Source organism: Trichoplax adhaerens, genomic scaffold, assembly GCF_000150275.1.
Source record: "Trichoplax adhaerens TRIADscaffold_3 genomic scaffold, whole genome shotgun sequence".
In the NCBI taxonomy this organism is placed as follows: Eukaryota; Metazoa; Placozoa; class Uniplacotomia; order Trichoplacea; family Trichoplacidae; genus Trichoplax; species Trichoplax adhaerens.
The window spans coordinates 4,771,596-4,790,085 of NW_002060945.1; the positions used below are offsets into that span (position 1 = coordinate 4,771,596).

The 18,490-nt window shown below is 33.5% G+C and overlaps 4 protein-coding genes across 4 annotated transcripts; 2 read left to right on the plus strand and 2 right to left on the minus strand.

Moving 5' to 3' along the window:
* Nucleotides 1-2,431: 2,431 nt before the first annotated feature.
* TRIADDRAFT_22982 (uncharacterized protein) lies at nt 2,432-4,806 on the plus strand (the record flags this gene model as incomplete). Its single annotated transcript, XM_002110446.1, has 6 exons — nt 2,432-2,609; nt 2,721-2,983; nt 3,174-3,375; nt 3,588-3,845; nt 3,931-4,376; nt 4,498-4,806. Coding segments are annotated over 6 exons (1,656 nt in total), but the record flags the coding sequence as incomplete, so codon positions are not given.
* A 689-nt stretch (nt 4,807-5,495) lies between these two features.
* On the minus strand, nt 5,496-11,307 carry TRIADDRAFT_54540 (uncharacterized protein; the record flags this gene model as incomplete). Its single annotated transcript, XM_002110988.1, has 27 exons — nt 5,496-5,549; nt 5,616-5,712; nt 5,813-6,441; nt 6,580-6,726; nt 6,835-6,921; nt 7,063-7,116; nt 7,197-7,295; nt 7,365-7,451; nt 7,531-7,581; nt 7,649-7,752; nt 7,932-8,020; nt 8,115-8,380; nt 8,537-8,580; nt 8,662-8,698; nt 8,787-8,843; nt 8,920-9,004; nt 9,082-9,184; nt 9,383-9,415; nt 9,529-9,630; nt 9,705-9,754; nt 9,860-9,936; nt 9,974-10,103; nt 10,267-10,334; nt 10,404-10,444; nt 10,545-10,658; nt 10,801-10,926; nt 11,010-11,307. 27 exons carry the CDS (start codon nt 11,305-11,307, stop codon nt 5,496-5,498), a joined length of 3,129 nt encoding a protein of 1,042 aa, XP_002111024.1.
* Nucleotides 11,308-11,445: 138 nt separating this feature from the next.
* Nucleotides 11,446-15,033, minus strand: TRIADDRAFT_54541 (uncharacterized protein; the record flags this gene model as incomplete). The annotated part of the gene is made up of 8 exons (XM_002110989.1): nt 11,446-11,562; nt 11,658-11,741; nt 11,888-11,917; nt 12,198-12,287; nt 13,317-13,406; nt 13,621-13,828; nt 14,755-14,857; nt 14,964-15,033. The coding sequence occupies 8 exons, from the start codon at nt 15,031-15,033 to the stop codon at nt 11,446-11,448; spliced, it is 792 nt and encodes a 263-aa protein (XP_002111025.1).
* A 1,730-nt stretch (nt 15,034-16,763) lies between these two features.
* TRIADDRAFT_54542 (uncharacterized protein) lies at nt 16,764-18,235 on the plus strand (the record flags this gene model as incomplete). The annotated part of the gene is made up of 2 exons (XM_002110447.1): nt 16,764-18,069; nt 18,147-18,235. The coding sequence occupies 2 exons, from the start codon at nt 16,764-16,766 to the stop codon at nt 18,233-18,235; spliced, it is 1,395 nt and encodes a 464-aa protein (XP_002110483.1).
* Nucleotides 18,236-18,490: the final 255 nt, after the last annotated feature.

Below are 18,490 nucleotides of genomic sequence, written 5' to 3' on the forward strand. Positions count from 1 at the left end.
GCTTTGAAGGATTAATAAATACCTTACGTGTATGATGGATATTGGATTACTAAATATATCGAGCTACAGCGAAGGAGGAATTAAAGGACAGCCCTATAAGTTTTGTTATAAAACAGAACTAAATAGGAATTTAATAAATTTGTTCTTTTTATCATGAAATTGTTTTTAGCGGAATAGCTTACTAGCTAACAAACTACAGCAGATGATTTTTTTATTGGGTTGGAAGAATTTGATGCATTGTTTAGAAAATGATAAATATTCTGCTATAGCTAAAATAGATAAGATTATAAGATTAAAAATTACCGTAGGGTATCGAAAGTTGGAGACATGTAAAATATTAATGATGTTAGATTAAAATAAGTAAGAGCAGTATTGCTTATACACAATGTCATAGATTGGCAATATGAATATTACTTTACGATTATAGCATGGTATTCGTAGTTTATGGTAGCTCGCAATAATGTACAATGTCTCGTAGTTTAAGATACTTTATTAGATCGAGAACTGTGGAAGATATCCAGCTATGATCGGACGACGATAACAACAACAACACACGCTTGCATACGATTGCACTGTGATATACTGTGCAGTATAGTGCGGTGTAATACTAAAATACGGATTACATAATTGTATAAGATTATGATACACTAATATGATAAAGCAGTATTCCAGTAAACAGGTAAACACATTCGTTAGCAATACTTAATACGTACGTAATAGCATTTACGCTGACACATGTACAATATTCAAAATTGGCCATTCCAGTCAAAATCAATATTGTAAACCTCTAAAGGTTAACAGATTCGTTCAAAAATTTCTGACATGATTGGTAAAAGTAAGTACTTTCTGTCAAGGAAATGATTCTATCACATACTTTTGTATCAGTCCCATTGGGTTTGCAGGTGTAAATATAAGGGGAAATTAACTATAAATAAAAATTTTTAATTTTGCTAGCCATTTTCGATGCGGTTCAATCGTTCGTTTAATTTAACCAATATTATTGCATTTTAAAATAACTTTGCTATAATTAATAAATAATTAATAGAACAACATCAACACACTTTACGTTGGTACATTTTTTTGTTGTAACTTTAAATTAAGCTGAATTATTTTGCACGAAATTAATTTTCAATCCGCAGTACTGTACAATGATGATGAAACGCTGCAGTACAGTACTGTACTGTATAGTGTACAGTACACCGTCATGATCGCTAATTGGATAGGCTCGTATTGTTTCTTGCATGTGTAGGACCGCCTACTTATCTGGGGTCACTGGTTCCTACAGTATTTTTATTGTACTGTACTGTAATAAGTGTTCCGTAATTCACTACAGTACATACAGTACAGCACTGTACTGTACCGTACAGTACCTCCGAGTTGGGTACAGTGTACAGTACTGTACCCAACTACAGTATACTGTATTGTAGGGGTCATCAGTCATTTCTACAGTACGGTCCGACAGTATCCCCAGTATTTACCAACATTCTGTACGCTTTAATTCGCCGTCGAGATTGATAGGAGCTGTTTTAGATTCGACCTAGCCTAAAATTGAGGTTTAACAACACGTGCAAAACCGGTTAAAGCTCAAATATTACAGTGAAAGGCTCGACTAAACCATCAGTACTCATAGTCTGTCGTTACTATTGGTTAAAATTGCCTTCAAAGTCACTTACTACGCGTATTTTTAATAGGCAATTAAAATTACGTTGTTATATGTGCTGTTTTAAATAGAATAGAATACAGTATTACGTCAAGAGGATAGCTGGTGACACTTTCATTTTAAACTATCAATGGCAGCGATACTTGACAACTTGATATTGAGCAACTTTACAATTAGCATTGCCATCGGGGTATTTATTTTAATCCCGGTTGTATTTTTCCTTTTACTTCGTCGTGGCAGTAGTCAAGACGTGTTTAGCGCGAATCTTCCGTACCCTAGCGAATACCGCCATGTTCCGAAAGAGATTAAAGACAAGGTTCGTATCGAAACACTTGTTTATCTATCGCTATGGCAGTGGTTAGGCGTGTGGTGGATTAAGCTTGTCATGTTATCTACATATTATACTGTTACTATTTTAGAAATTATAAAGTGTATTTGTTCGGATCAGTAAAAGAAGTAGAGAAAAAATTGTAATATACTTACAGTACATTACTACGGTGAATTATAAGTATCAAAAAGTTTGTGTTTACGTCTGCGTTTAACGATAAATTTCATATACTCGTACAGTACTGTGGTCGTTTGTCAATGATGTGTAATGGTATTGCCGTGAAACAAATATAAATTATTATACATTACTGTATAGTTAACTTATTCACTTGTTTGTGATAGTCTTAGTACTCGATACAGGTACATGGAAGTTGTATATACACGTACTGCATATATTAAGATGTATTTTTATTCTCTGAATTTCGATAATTATATATTTTATAGCTTATAAAGAATGGTTTCGCTTTGAAGAAAGTACCCGAAAATTTAGATGCAATTGTTATTGGTAGTGGTGTTGGTGGTTTATCTGTTGCAGCAACTTTAGCTCGAGCTGGGAAGAAAGTCTTAGTATTAGAGCAACACGATCAAGCTGGCGGTTGTTGTCACACTTTCTACGAAAAAGGTTACTTCCTTGAGCTTGTAATTTTTACAGTTCTACGATTTACATAAAATTTAGTGCTATATATTGATTTAATAATTATAATTATTTATTGCTGATGCATTTTATAACTAGGGTATGAATTCGATACCGGTATTCATTACATTGGTCAAATGCATTCCAATAAGAGCTTAAGCAAGTTCTATTTGGATCAGTGTAGCGATGGTCAAATCGGTTGGTGTCCAATGGATCAAGCATTCGATATCGCATCTTTTGGTAAACCGGAAGAGAGCCGAAAGTATCGAATTTTGTCAGATGTAGAGTCTTACAAGAAACAGCTCTCAGAGTATTTTCCCGAGGAGAAAGATGCTATTGAGAAATATGTACAGCTCGTAAAGGTAGCAATTATATGTGTTGAATCGGGCGGTTACAATGATAAAAATGACAAACATTAACGAAATATTTCTAATTATAATTCAACTGAAGTGGTTTTTTGTATGATTACTGCAAAAGTAGTAGAAATTTTATCGATGAAATTTACAAACGCTGTAACATTTTATCGCTTACTGTCTTTTGTTATGATTATAGGAAACAAGCAGAAATAGTGCTGGTATGTTTATAGTTAAATTACTTCCAAAATGGGTAATATCAGGTCTCTCAGCGACTGGATTGTTGGGCGTAATTACAAAATTTTTTAAGTCTTCGAATCGGAGCACTTTGGAAGTTGTATCAGGATTGACTAAGAACAAAGACCTACAAGCCGTCTTCAGTTATATTTATGGCGATTATGGTAAGATAACAATATTAATCCTTGACAGCTTTCAAATCTATGATAGTGATAGTTATTAAACTGCATAATAGTGGTACTAGAGTAGGAGATTCTTGCTAATAAGTATCAGATATAAAGTAACAATTTTTACAATTGCAGTCAGTTTTTAGACATGGTATTGTTAGAAGTTACTGGTAGTTACATTAGATTAAATGATTCTTTTACATCATCAGGTACTGCGCCTAAAAATTCGAGTTTTGCAATACATGGCCTGTTAGTTAATCACTATATGAAGGGAGCGTTTTATCCACTTGGAGGTCCTGCGGAGATAACATATCATATGGTTTCGTTCATTAATAAAAGTCATGGTAAAGTCCTAGTCAGAGCGAAAGTATCAGAAATCTTGCTCGATGATAACCAGAAAGCTGTTGGCGTTCGTGTCGTTAAAGGAGGAGAAAGTCATTGTATATATGCACCTTGCATTGTATCGGGTGAGATAAAGTTTTATATGTTTTAGTTTTTGCTACTGTACTGTACATGTTTTACCAAGTTTGTTTCGATGTTAAATAATTGCAGATGCTGGTGTCTACAATACTTTCGAGAAGCTTTTACCCCAATCTATAACAGATAGATCTAGAGAAAAATTTGGGCATCTACATTATGCGAAGCATGGCGTCAGCTACATGTCGGTATTTGTAGGATTAAAGGGAGACAGTAAGACGCTTAATTTACCAAATAGTAACTTATGGGCGTATGATAGCAATAATCTTAGCGAAGATATGGAAGAGTATTTATCAATGAGTGCTGCTGAGGCTGCAAGCAATGTTCCTATGATGTTCGTCTCTTTTCCTTCCGCAAAAGATACTTCATGGCAAGAGCGTTTTCCCAATAAGTCAGCCTGTGTAATTGTGACTCTAGCTAATTACGAGTGGTTCGAACAATGGGAACAGGAAAGGGTTATGCATCGTGGTGAAGATTACGATTCCTTGAAAGAAGAATTCGGTAGAAATATTTGGGACAAGGTTATTTCATTAAAACAATTGTGCAGCAATTAATGATTAATAGCTATAGTCAAAATTAAAATATTTTATAGTGTAATCGATATATTTATTCTAATGATGTATTCTTTTTCGGTTGTTATAGGCATGCAGATTTTTTCCACAACTTCGCGATTGTGTTGACTACTTTGATATCAGCTCGCCGCTTACACATAAGTATTACTTAAATGCTGATAGAGGCGACTGTTATGGCATTGATCACGACATTAGTCGCTTTACTTTGGAGAGCACAACGTCATTAAGATCTAAAACTGACATACCTGGGCTTTATTTAACCGGACAAGATATTTTCATCGATGGTTTTACTGGTGCACTAATGAGCGGATTAGGATGTTCTTGCTCGATATTAGGGAGAAATTTGGTTAGTGAATTAACAAAGAAAATGAAAGCTTAGAAATTATCGTGATCCTAGCTTTTGGGCAGAGAATGTTACCTTTCATGTTTATGAATCATGCTATAAAGTGTATCTGGATAGTGTCTGAGTTAGTACTTTAGTTTTTATTTGCAAGCTCCTTCATACATATACGCGTAATTTCTTGCCTTTATGAATGGTGCAGTAAAACGATTGCAGCAAAGTGGAATACTGTAGATTTATGGATTGTGAATTAAATTTTAGATATGAATAGAAGATTTGAATGTTGCATACTGAACCTATTGTTAATTTATATCTTCAGAAGTCAACGAAATATGTATTTCAATATTAATTATAGAATTTAGAATTTACAAATATCATATAGTTTTATAGTCAATCCCTTGCGTTAAAATTTTTATTGTAGCTTCTGCATGATCAGTCTTAATAAATAGTTATCTTTATTGCATCGAATAATATATTTAATCCCTTTGGAATTGGATCAGCATGTCATTAATTTATATTTAAAGTTGAAGTTGTTGCTTCAACAGTAGCTATAGTAAATAAATATTTACAATAAATTAACAATTTTAATTAGGCTTACAAATACTCTTTATACTGGACTGCACAGTCTTTATTAGTGCGTCTATATACAGAAATTGTTAACGATTAGAGTATTTGGTATTGCAAATTAATGTAATACAAATGTTAATTTATGTTCAATATACAGTACTTCATTTTAAGCTGTGCTGATACAGGGAAATTAGGGCTTTAAATCGGTCTTTCACCTAGAAATTAACATGGTCAAAATCATTAGTAACATAAACTATACATTATCGGGACTCGCTACTTACATCAGATTCTGTTCGATTGAGTTTCATTGCAAGAGTGTTAAAAATATCTGGTGAAAAGCCACCTTGACAAGCGCGTAAAATTTCTCGATCGCAATCCCTAAATATGCGTAACAAAGTAGCAGAGGATTTACGAGAGTGCTATAATGTGCATAAGGATGAGAATATTTGAATTAACAGTATTTCGTAAAGGTACGTACTTTGTCCACATGACCACTATGTCTCCATTAGAGGTTGTAGTATGATTTTGGGCATGTAGTTTTTCATTAATAAGATTTTCTTCATCAGTTTCATCCGTATTGTTTTCTGGTTGGGAGGTATTTTGTTCATCAGAACTAATCGAATTTTCGCGCTGTACACATTCATTACCGTTAGATTTACTGGCTTTAAGATTCTTAGTTGCGGTATTATTTCCATCATCATGATTATGAACTTCTTGAGATGAATTACAAATTTTATCAGCGTTGAGAAAACTGTTGCGCTCATCAGTAGTGGATTTTTCGGTGACCGTAATTTCAAGTGGATGATTATTAGTAATTTTTGTTGATGGAGATGTCGCAGCTGATTTTGATGATTTATTGCAGAAACAGTCATCATTTGTACTCTTTAATTCTATAGTTATATTTTTTATAGAGTTATAATTGCCAGTAGAGGCATACGACTGTTTTTTTCTTTCTATATTCTGACGGTGGCAATTGCACTTGCATTGTTTGAATTTAGGTTTTACCCCATTTTTTTCCATAATTCTATGGTTACACTGATTACAAATAGTTTGATTTTTATTTACACCTTCTCGGCCATCCGTCAAGTCTACTTCTTCGAAATAATCCTTTATTTAAAAAAAGTTGAAAAGTCAAATTAGTGAAAGCGCCCTGTTATCAATAAGAATGTAAATAACTTGGTACTACCATCAAGGAGTAAGCCAAAGTTAAGGCAATATTTAATTTTCTATTTTATAACTAATAACCTCCTCGTCCTTTAACGTATCTAGTATTTCTGTCTCTTCAAAATCGCTGTAATTGTTGGCTGGAGGGAATGTATCTTTGAAAAATCTGTTAAATTCATCTATCAAGTACTTTTGACCTTTCAACATATTAATTATTGATTGATGTAGCTAGAAGTGGTTCACAAAGTTGTAAAAAATGTTATTATCGTCTAACTAATTCGTGTGAGTTTAAGTGTTATTCTACATAATAATAAGGAGGTATCCGATTAAGGTCACCTTAGATGGATTTTGATCACTTTGTAACCAAGTTGAGAAACACTTTATAATTTTTTGAAAGTGGACGGGGTTCTTTTCGAAGTGTATCTAAAATAAGATACATAAGATACCATGTATGTGTATTTTTATTATGGATTATGCGATATACAAATTCAGATATTTTGTTTCTAGAAAATAGACGCTGATTTCTGGGCTTTGAAGTAAATTAATAGCTACTTAGCGCCATACCTCCACTTTTCTAAGAAAGTTTCGCGCCATGCTAAAGTCTAGATTTTCCATAAACTTTACAAGCATGTAAAAAAGAGTAAAATAGTTATCATGGATTAAATGTTGGTTTAATATTATTATACTTAGAAGCTAACCATGCCGACAGCCTTTGCATCTTGTGGTTCTAGGAAACCAATAAAATCTTGTAAAAGTTCCGGGTACTTATGCAACAGGGATTGCACTTCATCATATAACTATTAAAAATTATTGTTAAAAATGATTTTAAAAAAATACATTTGAATTTTACGTACGGCATTCCTTACCTCTTTAGGCGATAAATTTCTGCTAGTAAATCCTGTAAGCGTTTCCAAGAACTGTAGGTATAAATCCTTATCGTTTTGTAAGGTAGCCTGCACATTGTACAAGTTATAAAGCAAGTTTATCAATGTATTAATAGCTACATTAAAAAAGTACTATTATGCTACATACCTTGACTTTAGTCAAGTAAGCTGAAGCAAAGCTGTCCGTACGTTGTTTTCGCTAGAAAGATTGAAGCAATCAGATACTACTTGAAAAAACAGTTTGTTACACAGTAACACTAAGTTACCAGTGGATCAGGTTGCAATTGAATTACACCGGTTAAGTTGGATACTCTTCGATTACCATTCCCAGTGGTACTGACACGATAGTGCGATCGTGGCTTAGCAGTACCTATAGAGACTAAAAATACAGGCGTGTTTACGTTAACTCGGATATATTATCGTTTATTCTTCACTATTCTACTATTTACTTAATGCAGGTCAGATATCGTAAATGTAAAAGGTGTAATATTAGAAGGCACATTCGTATACCAGATAACAAAAGGTTACATGAGATATATAGCAACATACCAAGGTTTAACGCGTTCTCTTGAAAGGTCTGTGTGGCAGGCTTAGCTTGACTGATTAGCAGATTACTATCCTGTATCTGAATTTCTTCCCTAAATGGTTTTCGGAATTAACGTCAGGTAATGATATAATAAGGCTATATCCTGTTACCGCTCATAAATAGTGATCTTTAATTAAGATACGTACGTTTTATTCGATTTCAATGATTGTTGCTTCTTTTCGATGACTGATTGTGTATTATGTTGATCATGTAGAGATTGTGCCTTATCGTTCAATTTTCTTTGATCGTCAGATAGGCAACTGTCAGAAATGGTTCTCTGAGACAAATGATTCTGTTTTGCTAACGAATTTGGTTCAGAACTGTTGCCATTAACCGTGTTGTTGTCTTCATTATCTGAATACAATGGCATCAACCGTCGAATTCTAGTGCACTGCATGTTTAGATTCTTTTGCTATAATATATATCACGATAATATCAAGTATTAATTTTTAAGATAAATATTGCAATTCTTGTTGGCTTCATCACGATATTTATATGAGAAAAAAAATCATAGGCAACGAAATTCGTGTTACAACTCTGCATATTTTTATAAAAATGAACTACGTACCTGATACCATTGTGGTATTAAATTTTTAGTACATGTGGGAACGTCTATTCATTTAATAATGTAGAAAGAATAAATAGCATGTAATAAATTCCTATATAAAAATCTCAAATGTACTTAATAATTACCTGGTAAGGGCAATAATTCCTTTTTCTTGTAGTAGTGCTGTCAAGATCATTTAAAAATATTCAACATAAAACTTCTAAAAATAGTAGTTCTGGAACGACTGCATGATTTGATTAATTTTTAATACCTTAACGATGTTATCAGGCGATCGTCCAGAAGCTAAGTTTTTACACCGTATCCTAATCTATGTTTTTGGGATAGTTTTTAGGTTAACAAAGAGTAAATCATAAGCATTATGTTGTTCTATTTAACGTAGTTACTTGTTTAGCTGTTTTAGTTGGTAGTAGATGTTCATGTATTAAATTCCATTTCTTGTTAAATTTGGACAACCCGATTGCTAGTAGGCTGATAAAATATAAACGATCATTGCAAAAATTAATATTTATTGACAAGTATGGGTATTTAATTGTTATAACAGCTACCTATCTTCTGCTGTAGTAAACTTAACACGAAATTTTTCTTGTTGTTTCATAACTTCATCAGTTGATACTGGGATTGAAAGATGAGACAATTGGAAACTGAAATCTTTATTAAATTATCATATAAGAAATGACGTAAGCTTCACTTACGGAAACCACACTGGGGTATTAGATGAGGATTGAGAGAAAATACGAAGGAAGTATGAATTATTTCTTTGACTTCATTTGGGACCGGTTGCAAAGCTAATAAAAGGTGGCGATGTTAGGATACAAAAAATTCTCTATTATGCATTATAAAACTTACTATCATAATGCTTCTTCTTTTTTCGATTTTCGCCTTTAGAATAATCAAAAAAATTTATTAAAACTTTATTCACTTGTTATATTAGCACTGTCATCTAAATGATTTACCATCATCGGATTGATCACGATCTGCGACTCCATCTATACCTGATGGTTCTAAAGGAATGTTACCGATTCGTACTATTTCATTTGAATATTCGTTATTGAAAATAGATTCGGTAATATTCAACCCATGCTTTTCATGTAGTTCTGTCCAATTACAAGATTGTAAAATTATTTGGAATAAATAGGTAATGAGCAATAAATCATGATTAAGGACGAACCATAGGACTTTCTTTTTCCGTCTTCAAGTTCCAACTTAAAGTTAAAAGCTCTTATTAGAATATATAAACAGATTATTTGATTCCAAATATGATAAACAGGAAACATTACTTACAAGAAGCTTTCGGCAGTCCTTTGCGACAGGAGCTAGACTAACCTCGAATGATGATAATAGATAACTTTGAAGCAATAGCTGAGCATGCTAGTGGATGAAAAAACGTAAGTTAAGCTGCGCTAACAATTACAATTAAAGAATAGGTATCGAACAGACCTGGTTTAGCTGTTGTTGTAGTCTAGATCGTTGCTGAATTGTCAAAGCAGAACGTGTAGTTATAGATTCTGAAGATATCGGCGTTGGAATAGCTTCGTCCGAATATTTTATTTCGTGTTCATTCAAATTTCTTGTTTGGACAAAAATTTATTTGTTAGTGCCGTTATAATTAACAATACGTCTATGTTTAGCACGAGAACAGGGAATAACTATAGACTACTAGTTGCATAAAGATAGTATGGAGATGTAGATTAATTAAATTCTGTCGAATTGCAAATTAAAAACGAACTTACGTCGTGATTGGTTCAGTTTCACTATTGTTATTGACCAGGCTGACATCAGGTACATTAGAAATTTCATACTAAAAAAAAAACAATTACAAATAAATCGAGCATATCGAAATTTACTGTTACGATATCAATTGACTTACCAATTCTTCTAAGTTGTCAAAAAGTTCAGCAATTTCTCGTTCTACAATGTATGTTCAGATTCTTTAAAATTATATTCTTTCCGTTGTTAGATAAAATTTTTGAAAGGGAATATAGTATACTAGTGATACAATCAGACTTACGAGAAATTCGAACAGCCTTATCGTTGCGAAATTCCTCTATTTCCTCTGGCTCTTGTTCTGTAAGGAAATTATACTCAACATCATCCAGTTCATTGTCATCCATGAGGTAATCATCTAAGAAATGGGTGATAAAAAATATAACGTTATAACAATTAACTATTTAAAATGTGTCGTATTTTCAGACTATCACCGTTCGTTAATATTAGCCCGTAGTACGCAAGTATAGTGTCCTAATGCTTCTGAAATATGAGATTACCGTTATGGTAAACTGCTCCTTTCAGCCATTCCCTCCAATAAGTGTCATCTTCATCAGATTCATCCTTTATTCGGGAGCTGTAAACAACAGGCAATTCCGGCGTAGTATCGGGTGTGTCAGTGCTAGCTAATAAATGATGAAAGTTATGGAAAGGTGTACTATAACATAACGAGTATACTGTATCAAGCAATTTTGCCGTAATCTCTTACCATCCAATTCCTCTAAGCTAAGATCGTCTAATGGACATTGCGATCTAGTTCTTTTAGCGATTGTATCTTCATTACAATTATCGTTATCACTTAAACTTCTGAATGAATTGTTTTCATCATTTAAATATTTCGGACATTCTTTTTCAGCTCGTAGCTGTTTCGTAACACGTTCATGTTCTCGAACTAGAGCGGCTAGAGAGAGTGACATGTCATCATTTCCATCATAATTTTCCATACTCGTGAGATTGGAATTTGAATTGATATCTTCATTTTCCATGATAGTGCTATCATCTCCCATCCTATGATATAAATTGATCTTTTTGAGTGCGTTGTTTCCATAATTAGTACGATTGCTAATGCGTCCCGTATATATAATAAAATTCTTTAGTAATTTAAGATTAGTAAAATACTGCAATGTTTTTATAACTACAATGTGTTAACTACAGCTTATAATAATGATTTGATACAATATAATTTGATATAATGGCATATTATAGGAATCGCACAATTTCTGCGAGGAATCTTCCATTTCTTCATCACTACTATCGCCACCCTAAACATTAAAAAATGCATAACTTTAGACTTTGATAGTGACCAACAGTACTTTTAAATTGTAATTATCATCAAGAAAAGCGACTAGTAGCATACATAATTTTCATCATCTTCGACTGAGACTCGATCTGGTTTATAATCCTCGTCAGAAGAGCTATCAGGCCATTCATTAAAATCGATCTATACAGGTATACATAATTGCATGAAATAAAACACGATGTGTAGCAGTATTTACCACATTTAAAATTGTAATCATTAAGCTGGTCATAACTTTATCAAAGAATTTAATCATGCACCACATATGTTACATAAGACATGTATCTTACCATCGGTTTCAAAATATCAATTTCTTTCGCCTAGAACATTACATTAATATTATGCCGTTTAGGTAAGTCGATTCTTAAATAAAACTCCATGAATAAAAGTTTTTATGCTGTAAGATTTTAATTATACAATAATATTTACAAAAGATAATTTATTATACGATATTTATAAAAATACAAATCAGACATCGTATACAAGCCCATCATAAAGTTGATCGATATTGACGCAGTAGCCATTGAGAATTTTAAAATTTTAGTCAATAAGCAACTACTTTGAAAGCTTTTAGGAGTATTATAGGGTAATTAGGCTTACAAGCATAACAGCAGCTGGATATTGTTTCAATATTTCCGGTGAAGAGGATCTCCTTAGGTATTCTTTCAATTTTGAGCGGGTTAATTTTGGCTGTAATTAATAAGTCATAAATGCCATTAGATATATTTTACTCGATCCAGAATTAAGACATAAAAAAACTCTTTACTGCAGCAACTTCGTATTGTTTAAGAGCTTACAGATTAGGGTATTTATTCCGTAAATTACATAGAAAAATAGCGTAGATGAGAAATACGAAACATTCTCAACAAGTATCTACGTGAAGAATATAATTTTATTTATTACTATAGAAGAACATTTATTGCCATTATACCTGCCTTACTTTATTTAGCAACAACTAATATTATTTATTAATAATTGTGAAATATAATGTCAAGGTTTACTAGGGTTATCTAGGTGTCTTTCTATTTCTGTTACTTCAACCTAACTTAATAGTAATTAAGTAAAAGAGTTATAAGTCTTTGAACAATGTACCACAACATCTAAACCAATATGAGGTTGTTATAGATCAAAGCTACAAATTGACAGGCAAGTGCAGTTGGCACAGAGTACGGTACCGCTCTAACAAACAAGTACGTGAACAATGATTTGCTGACGGCAATACAATGTGTTAAGGGCTGTACCAACAGCCTGTTTGACCAAAGTAGATCTGCACTTTATTAAAACTTATGCTGCTTATTTATAGTTGCAGAACTGTTCTATAATATCTATTTTGTAGCACACATGTAATGTAAAAGTCAATATCATTTCAACCACAGCAATGATAAGGATTTCAGTACTGTTTACAGTACTATACATTCTTTCTTTAATTGATTTCCTTCGTTGATCATTATTATCGATTGAGTAGCTCATGATGAATAACGGAAGCCCGTTAGCAGCAACACATATCGATACGCACATGTCTATTAAAGAGATTGCGTAATCATACAACATTTTAATCATTGTAGAGCGTATTCCAATAGATTATCAATTTGGTGAAGTGACGGATACGTCATTCTTGATGACTAGAGATTGTTTTGAGAGTGAATATTGTCGAGTGGACTTGTTCAACTAAGTATACTCATATCCACATACGTTATTGCCATACATGCATAAACTTACACATTCTGAAAGAGGCTTTGTAGCATTTGATCCGTTATCAGCGGTTGCTTGTTGGACATATTTCACAACCCTTTCATCAGCAATTACATTCTAAGGGAGGAATATAAATAAGTATTGGCTGACTCATAGTAAAATTTATTACTTTGGTGCACTATACATATACCATATACAGTACTGTAGTAATTTTATCTTATAGGTTGTGTAAGAATTGACTAGTCACTGGTTCTATGGAAGCTATCTATATTAGTTAGCACAATTATTATTTTAAAGTATAAGAGTACAGATTGAATGTTATCAGACGTACACGTATAATACTTTTCACATTCAGGGCAGTCAAGTTACTTCTACTAGCATTGTCTTCAAGGAAATTTTCTAAAGCTTGGTTTATCTGATTATTGAGTTTGTCTAACTGATCTTCAGCATCAATTTGTAAATGATTGACTGGGCTGCCTTCAGGTTGATCTTCTTTTCTCTTTTTCGCTAAGATATCGAATTCGTTGTCGTCTCGTTTCCTTTTAGTTTCCATCCACGATGTCAGTATAGTCAATTTCAGTAATTGATTGAACGGCTTTCCGATCGAAAAGGTATTTGAAATGCAGTTATGTACTACACTGCTCGCTACAGTGTCCAGTACGTTCACTAGGATAACGCAAGTCTTGGTCTTGCTTAACAGTTACATCGTTTAAAGATTAGCGTTGGTTACCGATAATACGGATATTACTTACGCAAGCACCATTTGCCTGATTGCCTTCTTAAATACTTTGGTCGATCTTGAATAAGCGTGATTGTTGTTATTTTGCTTGATAAGTGAATGACTAAACAAACCATGAACATTTGGCGATTGCGTAGGGCAATAAGTAGCAAAAGAGAAAGATACGACGAGATGGTAATATTCTTAAATTGAAATTTAAAGGAAAAGTTTTACCAATAACTGTACTTTCTTCGAATAATATTCTGGTAGAACTGCAAGCTCCCTTGGCAATGACTGACTGCACCTATCTCGGTAGATTTAAACAGTACTATACCAAGGACTGTACTGTACACTGTACTGTACAGTACAGTATTTAATCTTAGAAGTCGCTGACTTCACTTTATCGGGGCTGGTCTGTTCCCATACTGTACTGTACATACTGTACTGTACAGTGTACAGTGCTGTATAGGGCAGTGAATTGCATTTTGGCTACAGTACAGTGTACTGTAGTCAAAATTTAAAGCCCGCGAAATACTGTAAGCTTATTTATAGTATAGTATTTACTAACTATGCGCAAGATGATTCATTTATACAGTATGGCGACTTCGTAACTGTGGCGGTTTCACACCGGTCTGTAGTAAAAATACACTAAATAAGAACTCTAGTAATGACACAAATAAGTATACTAATAAGTCTAATATACGTATTAATATTTCTAGAAAGTCTTTACTGACTGTAAGAATGTACCTAGTTCTACAGCATAGTCGATTCGAAGAAGATTCACTACTAGGTCTTCTTCTACAGCGTAGTAGTCCATGTCTACATTTATTAGTGGCGGTGTCACAGCGGCCTATAGTAAAAATACAGTAAATAAGAATTCTAGTAATGACACAAATAAGTATACTAATATACGTATTAATATTTCTAGAAAGTCTTTACTGACTGTAAGAATGTACCTAGTTCTACAGCATAGTCGATTCGAAGAAGATTCACTACTAGGTCTTCTTCTACAGCGTAGTAGTCCATGTCTACATTGATTAGTGGCGGTATCACAGCGGCCTATAGTAAAAATACAGTAAATAAGAATTCTAGTAATGACACAAATAAGTATACTAATGTACGTATTAATATTTCTAGAAAGTCTTTACTGACTGTAAAAATGTACCTAGTTCTACAGCATAGACGACTCAAAGAAGATTCACTACTAGGTCTTCTTCTACAGCGTAGTAGTCCATGTCTACATTTATTAAAATTACAGTACTACTTGTATACTGTACTATCTCAATATGCAATGCGTAAAACCGTAAATCGTTGTAAGCGCTCTTTTTTTAGTTTCGAAAATTGATACTGTTAGTACAGATATCTCAAGTTTCAAAAACATTGCAGGAAGACTCTAGACTGACTCTGGTTTACAACACTCGATAACGTAATTGATTTATGATCATTGTAAAATGGCCAACTAAACTGTGTAGCTACCTTGTTTTCTTAAAATATTCGCAATAAATTTAAAACGATTCACCTCATTAACGCTAGACAAGCTTTTACTGTAATTTGAGTCGAAGCTCTTGAGTTGGCTGCGTGTCGAGTTGGGTGGCTGGAGCAGCTATCGATTCGAGCTCAAGATTCAAGGGGCAGCCTCGACCAGCGTTCAGCCTAGAGTTGAACTTATTAATCGAGTCGGGCTAGGCCGATAGCTACATTCTGATCATGGCTGTAAAATGTCTAGTACGTAGTCCATGTTCTGACTCTGTTGATTGATTTACTACCTGTCTTTATCTCTTTACATTTACTATTGCACAAATGAATAATAGGCTAGCTCACAGCGAAACTGGCAATCAAGACTAGTAGTTATATAGGCAAAATGTGAAGTAAAGGTATATAAGTAAACGTAGCCACTGTCAGTGATACTCTGTTGTATTCGCACACATGTAGGATTGTAGGTGTAACAAGCATTCAACATGGACTACGAGAAAAAAATAATATTTTTCTAGTAGTCTATGCATTCAATAAATACATATAGTTTACGGGTTTTGTGTAAATTTGTTAAATGGTTAATTGATCGATATCATCTCATTTTCTCTCTGTAAATGGAAACGTAACATTTAATGATTGGATCGAGCCTACAATCGTGTTTACAATAGACCGAATTGGTGCAGTCATGAATAATGATTACTGACATAACAGCCCTTTCTGTTATAGTGTTTACTACACATAGAAAATATTAAAATACTTCATTTTTTTTGTTTAGTAACTGTCAAAAAGTATAAATAAATTAATTCATGGGTACCGAGTTACAAAGCATTGCATCATAATGCAATATATAATATCCGATCACGTCATTTCAACCCATAAAAAGCACATCATACTTATACGTGTACACGAGTTCATTTTTAAACTAATAGTCTACGTCGACATCATATAATGTACCGTACCACTAAGACGATAGTCCGTTATGGTGTTTATTAGTAACTAACCAAAGGCATTTGCTGGATGAATACAGTATATATTAATGATGTCATGCACAATTCTATCATGTTTTTATTCTCAACTTCACTGCATTATAGTTAGTCATCATTAAACAGTTCATTACGATTTGAAGGTACTACAATTTAGACTACTCTTATATTTGTACACAAGACATTGCAGAAAAACGTTTTACCTTTGCACACTGTTAATTAAATAATTAAATTAATTCTTTACTGATCGTGCGCAACCTACATTACATTGAATCAAATAAACTGCAATTCAATACTACCATGGTTTCGTTTTTTTGGTGTACAGTTATCGCATTGATAATATTTTGGTTTTATGTCAAATTTATTGTGCCATTACGATATTTTAAACGTCTGGGTATACCTGGGCCATCTCCTATCCCAATCATTGGCACTTTAGCAGCTGATACCAAAGATGGAAAAGGCAATCATGAAGTGCAGCAGATTCACTTGGAGAAGTATGGCAGAGTTTATGGATTTTTCGTTGGATCGATGCCAGCTTACGTTGTAGGTGATTTAGATATTATTAAGAATATACTGATTAAAGAGTTTCCTGCATTCTCCAATCGTGCTATGTTCTTTAAAACTCCTGGGTTAGAGAAAAGTCTTGCTAATTTACGTGATACTGATTGGAAACGCATTAGAACTGTATTGAATCCTACATATACAACGTCCAAAATGAAACAGATGTTTCCTTTAGTAAATGATTCCGTCGATACTTTCATAAGAAAAATGGAAAGGGTAGCTGATAAGAATCAATCAATCGATGTATCGGATTGGTTGAAACAACTTAGCTTAGAAATTATAACTGCTAGTGCTTTTGGTGCAAAGTGTAACGTTCAAAATGGTGGACATGATCGTTTAATAAATAGTGCAACGGCAATTTTCAAAATGAATCCTACTGTCATCGCGTTGTCATTCATGATGCCTAGATTAGCTCCATTATTTGCTGCTTTCGATAAATCATTTATGAATGGTGTCAAGTACATTGATAAAGCGGTTGCTAGTATTATCAAGATGCGACGTCAGGAAGGTGCTACCGGAGCAAATTATAAAGATCTATTGCAGCTGATGATAGATGCTAGCGCTGCTGCTGAAAGTAACAAGAGCCTGACAGATAACGAAATTATTGCCCAATCGAGTACAATCATGCTGGCTGGTTACGAAACTACAAGTAGCTGTGCTACTTTTACGGCTTATTTGTTAGCTAACAATAGCGAGGTTCAAGATAAATTAATTCACGAGATAGCAAAAGTTTGTGGTAAGCAAGAAGTTACGTATGACATGCTCGGCCAAATGACCTATTTAAATAAGGTTATTCATGAATCGCTACGTATGTATCCTCCCGGTTACATACTGTTACGCGAAGCAACAACTACTTTTCAGTGTAATGGCTACACTTTTCCTAAGGGCATTCCCATATTCATTCCTGCTTATGCTCTTCATCATGATAATGATATCTGGCCAGAGCCGTATCGGTTTAATCCAGAAAGGTTTAACAAAGACCTCGTTGAAGCTCGTCATCCTTGTGCATACATGCCTTTCGGTTTAGGCCCACGCAATTGTATTGGTATGCGTTTTGCAATGCTACAAGTTAAGCTATTATTGATCAAAATTTACGCCGTTTTAAATTTGCAACATGTACAGAGACAGAAATCCCAATTCAAGTTACAGCAGCAACCACGCTAGCACCCAAGAATTCTGTTTATCTTCGAGTTATGTCTCATACCTCTTAATGACTACTTCATCAATCAATCGTTCAATATTTTACGTCATAGTGTTTTAAATTCACACAGAGTTTAGATAGATTCACTTACAAATTCCATTGATCCAAATTATTTAGACAGTAAAATATGCATATACTCGTACTATAAAGTTTTACATGGCTACTTTTCATATATCCTGAATTAATCACTTTTTTGTCGTGATAGAATTACTGCAGTGTTATATTCTGTTTCGCTAGTCTTATTAAATATAGCTGGAAGCACCTT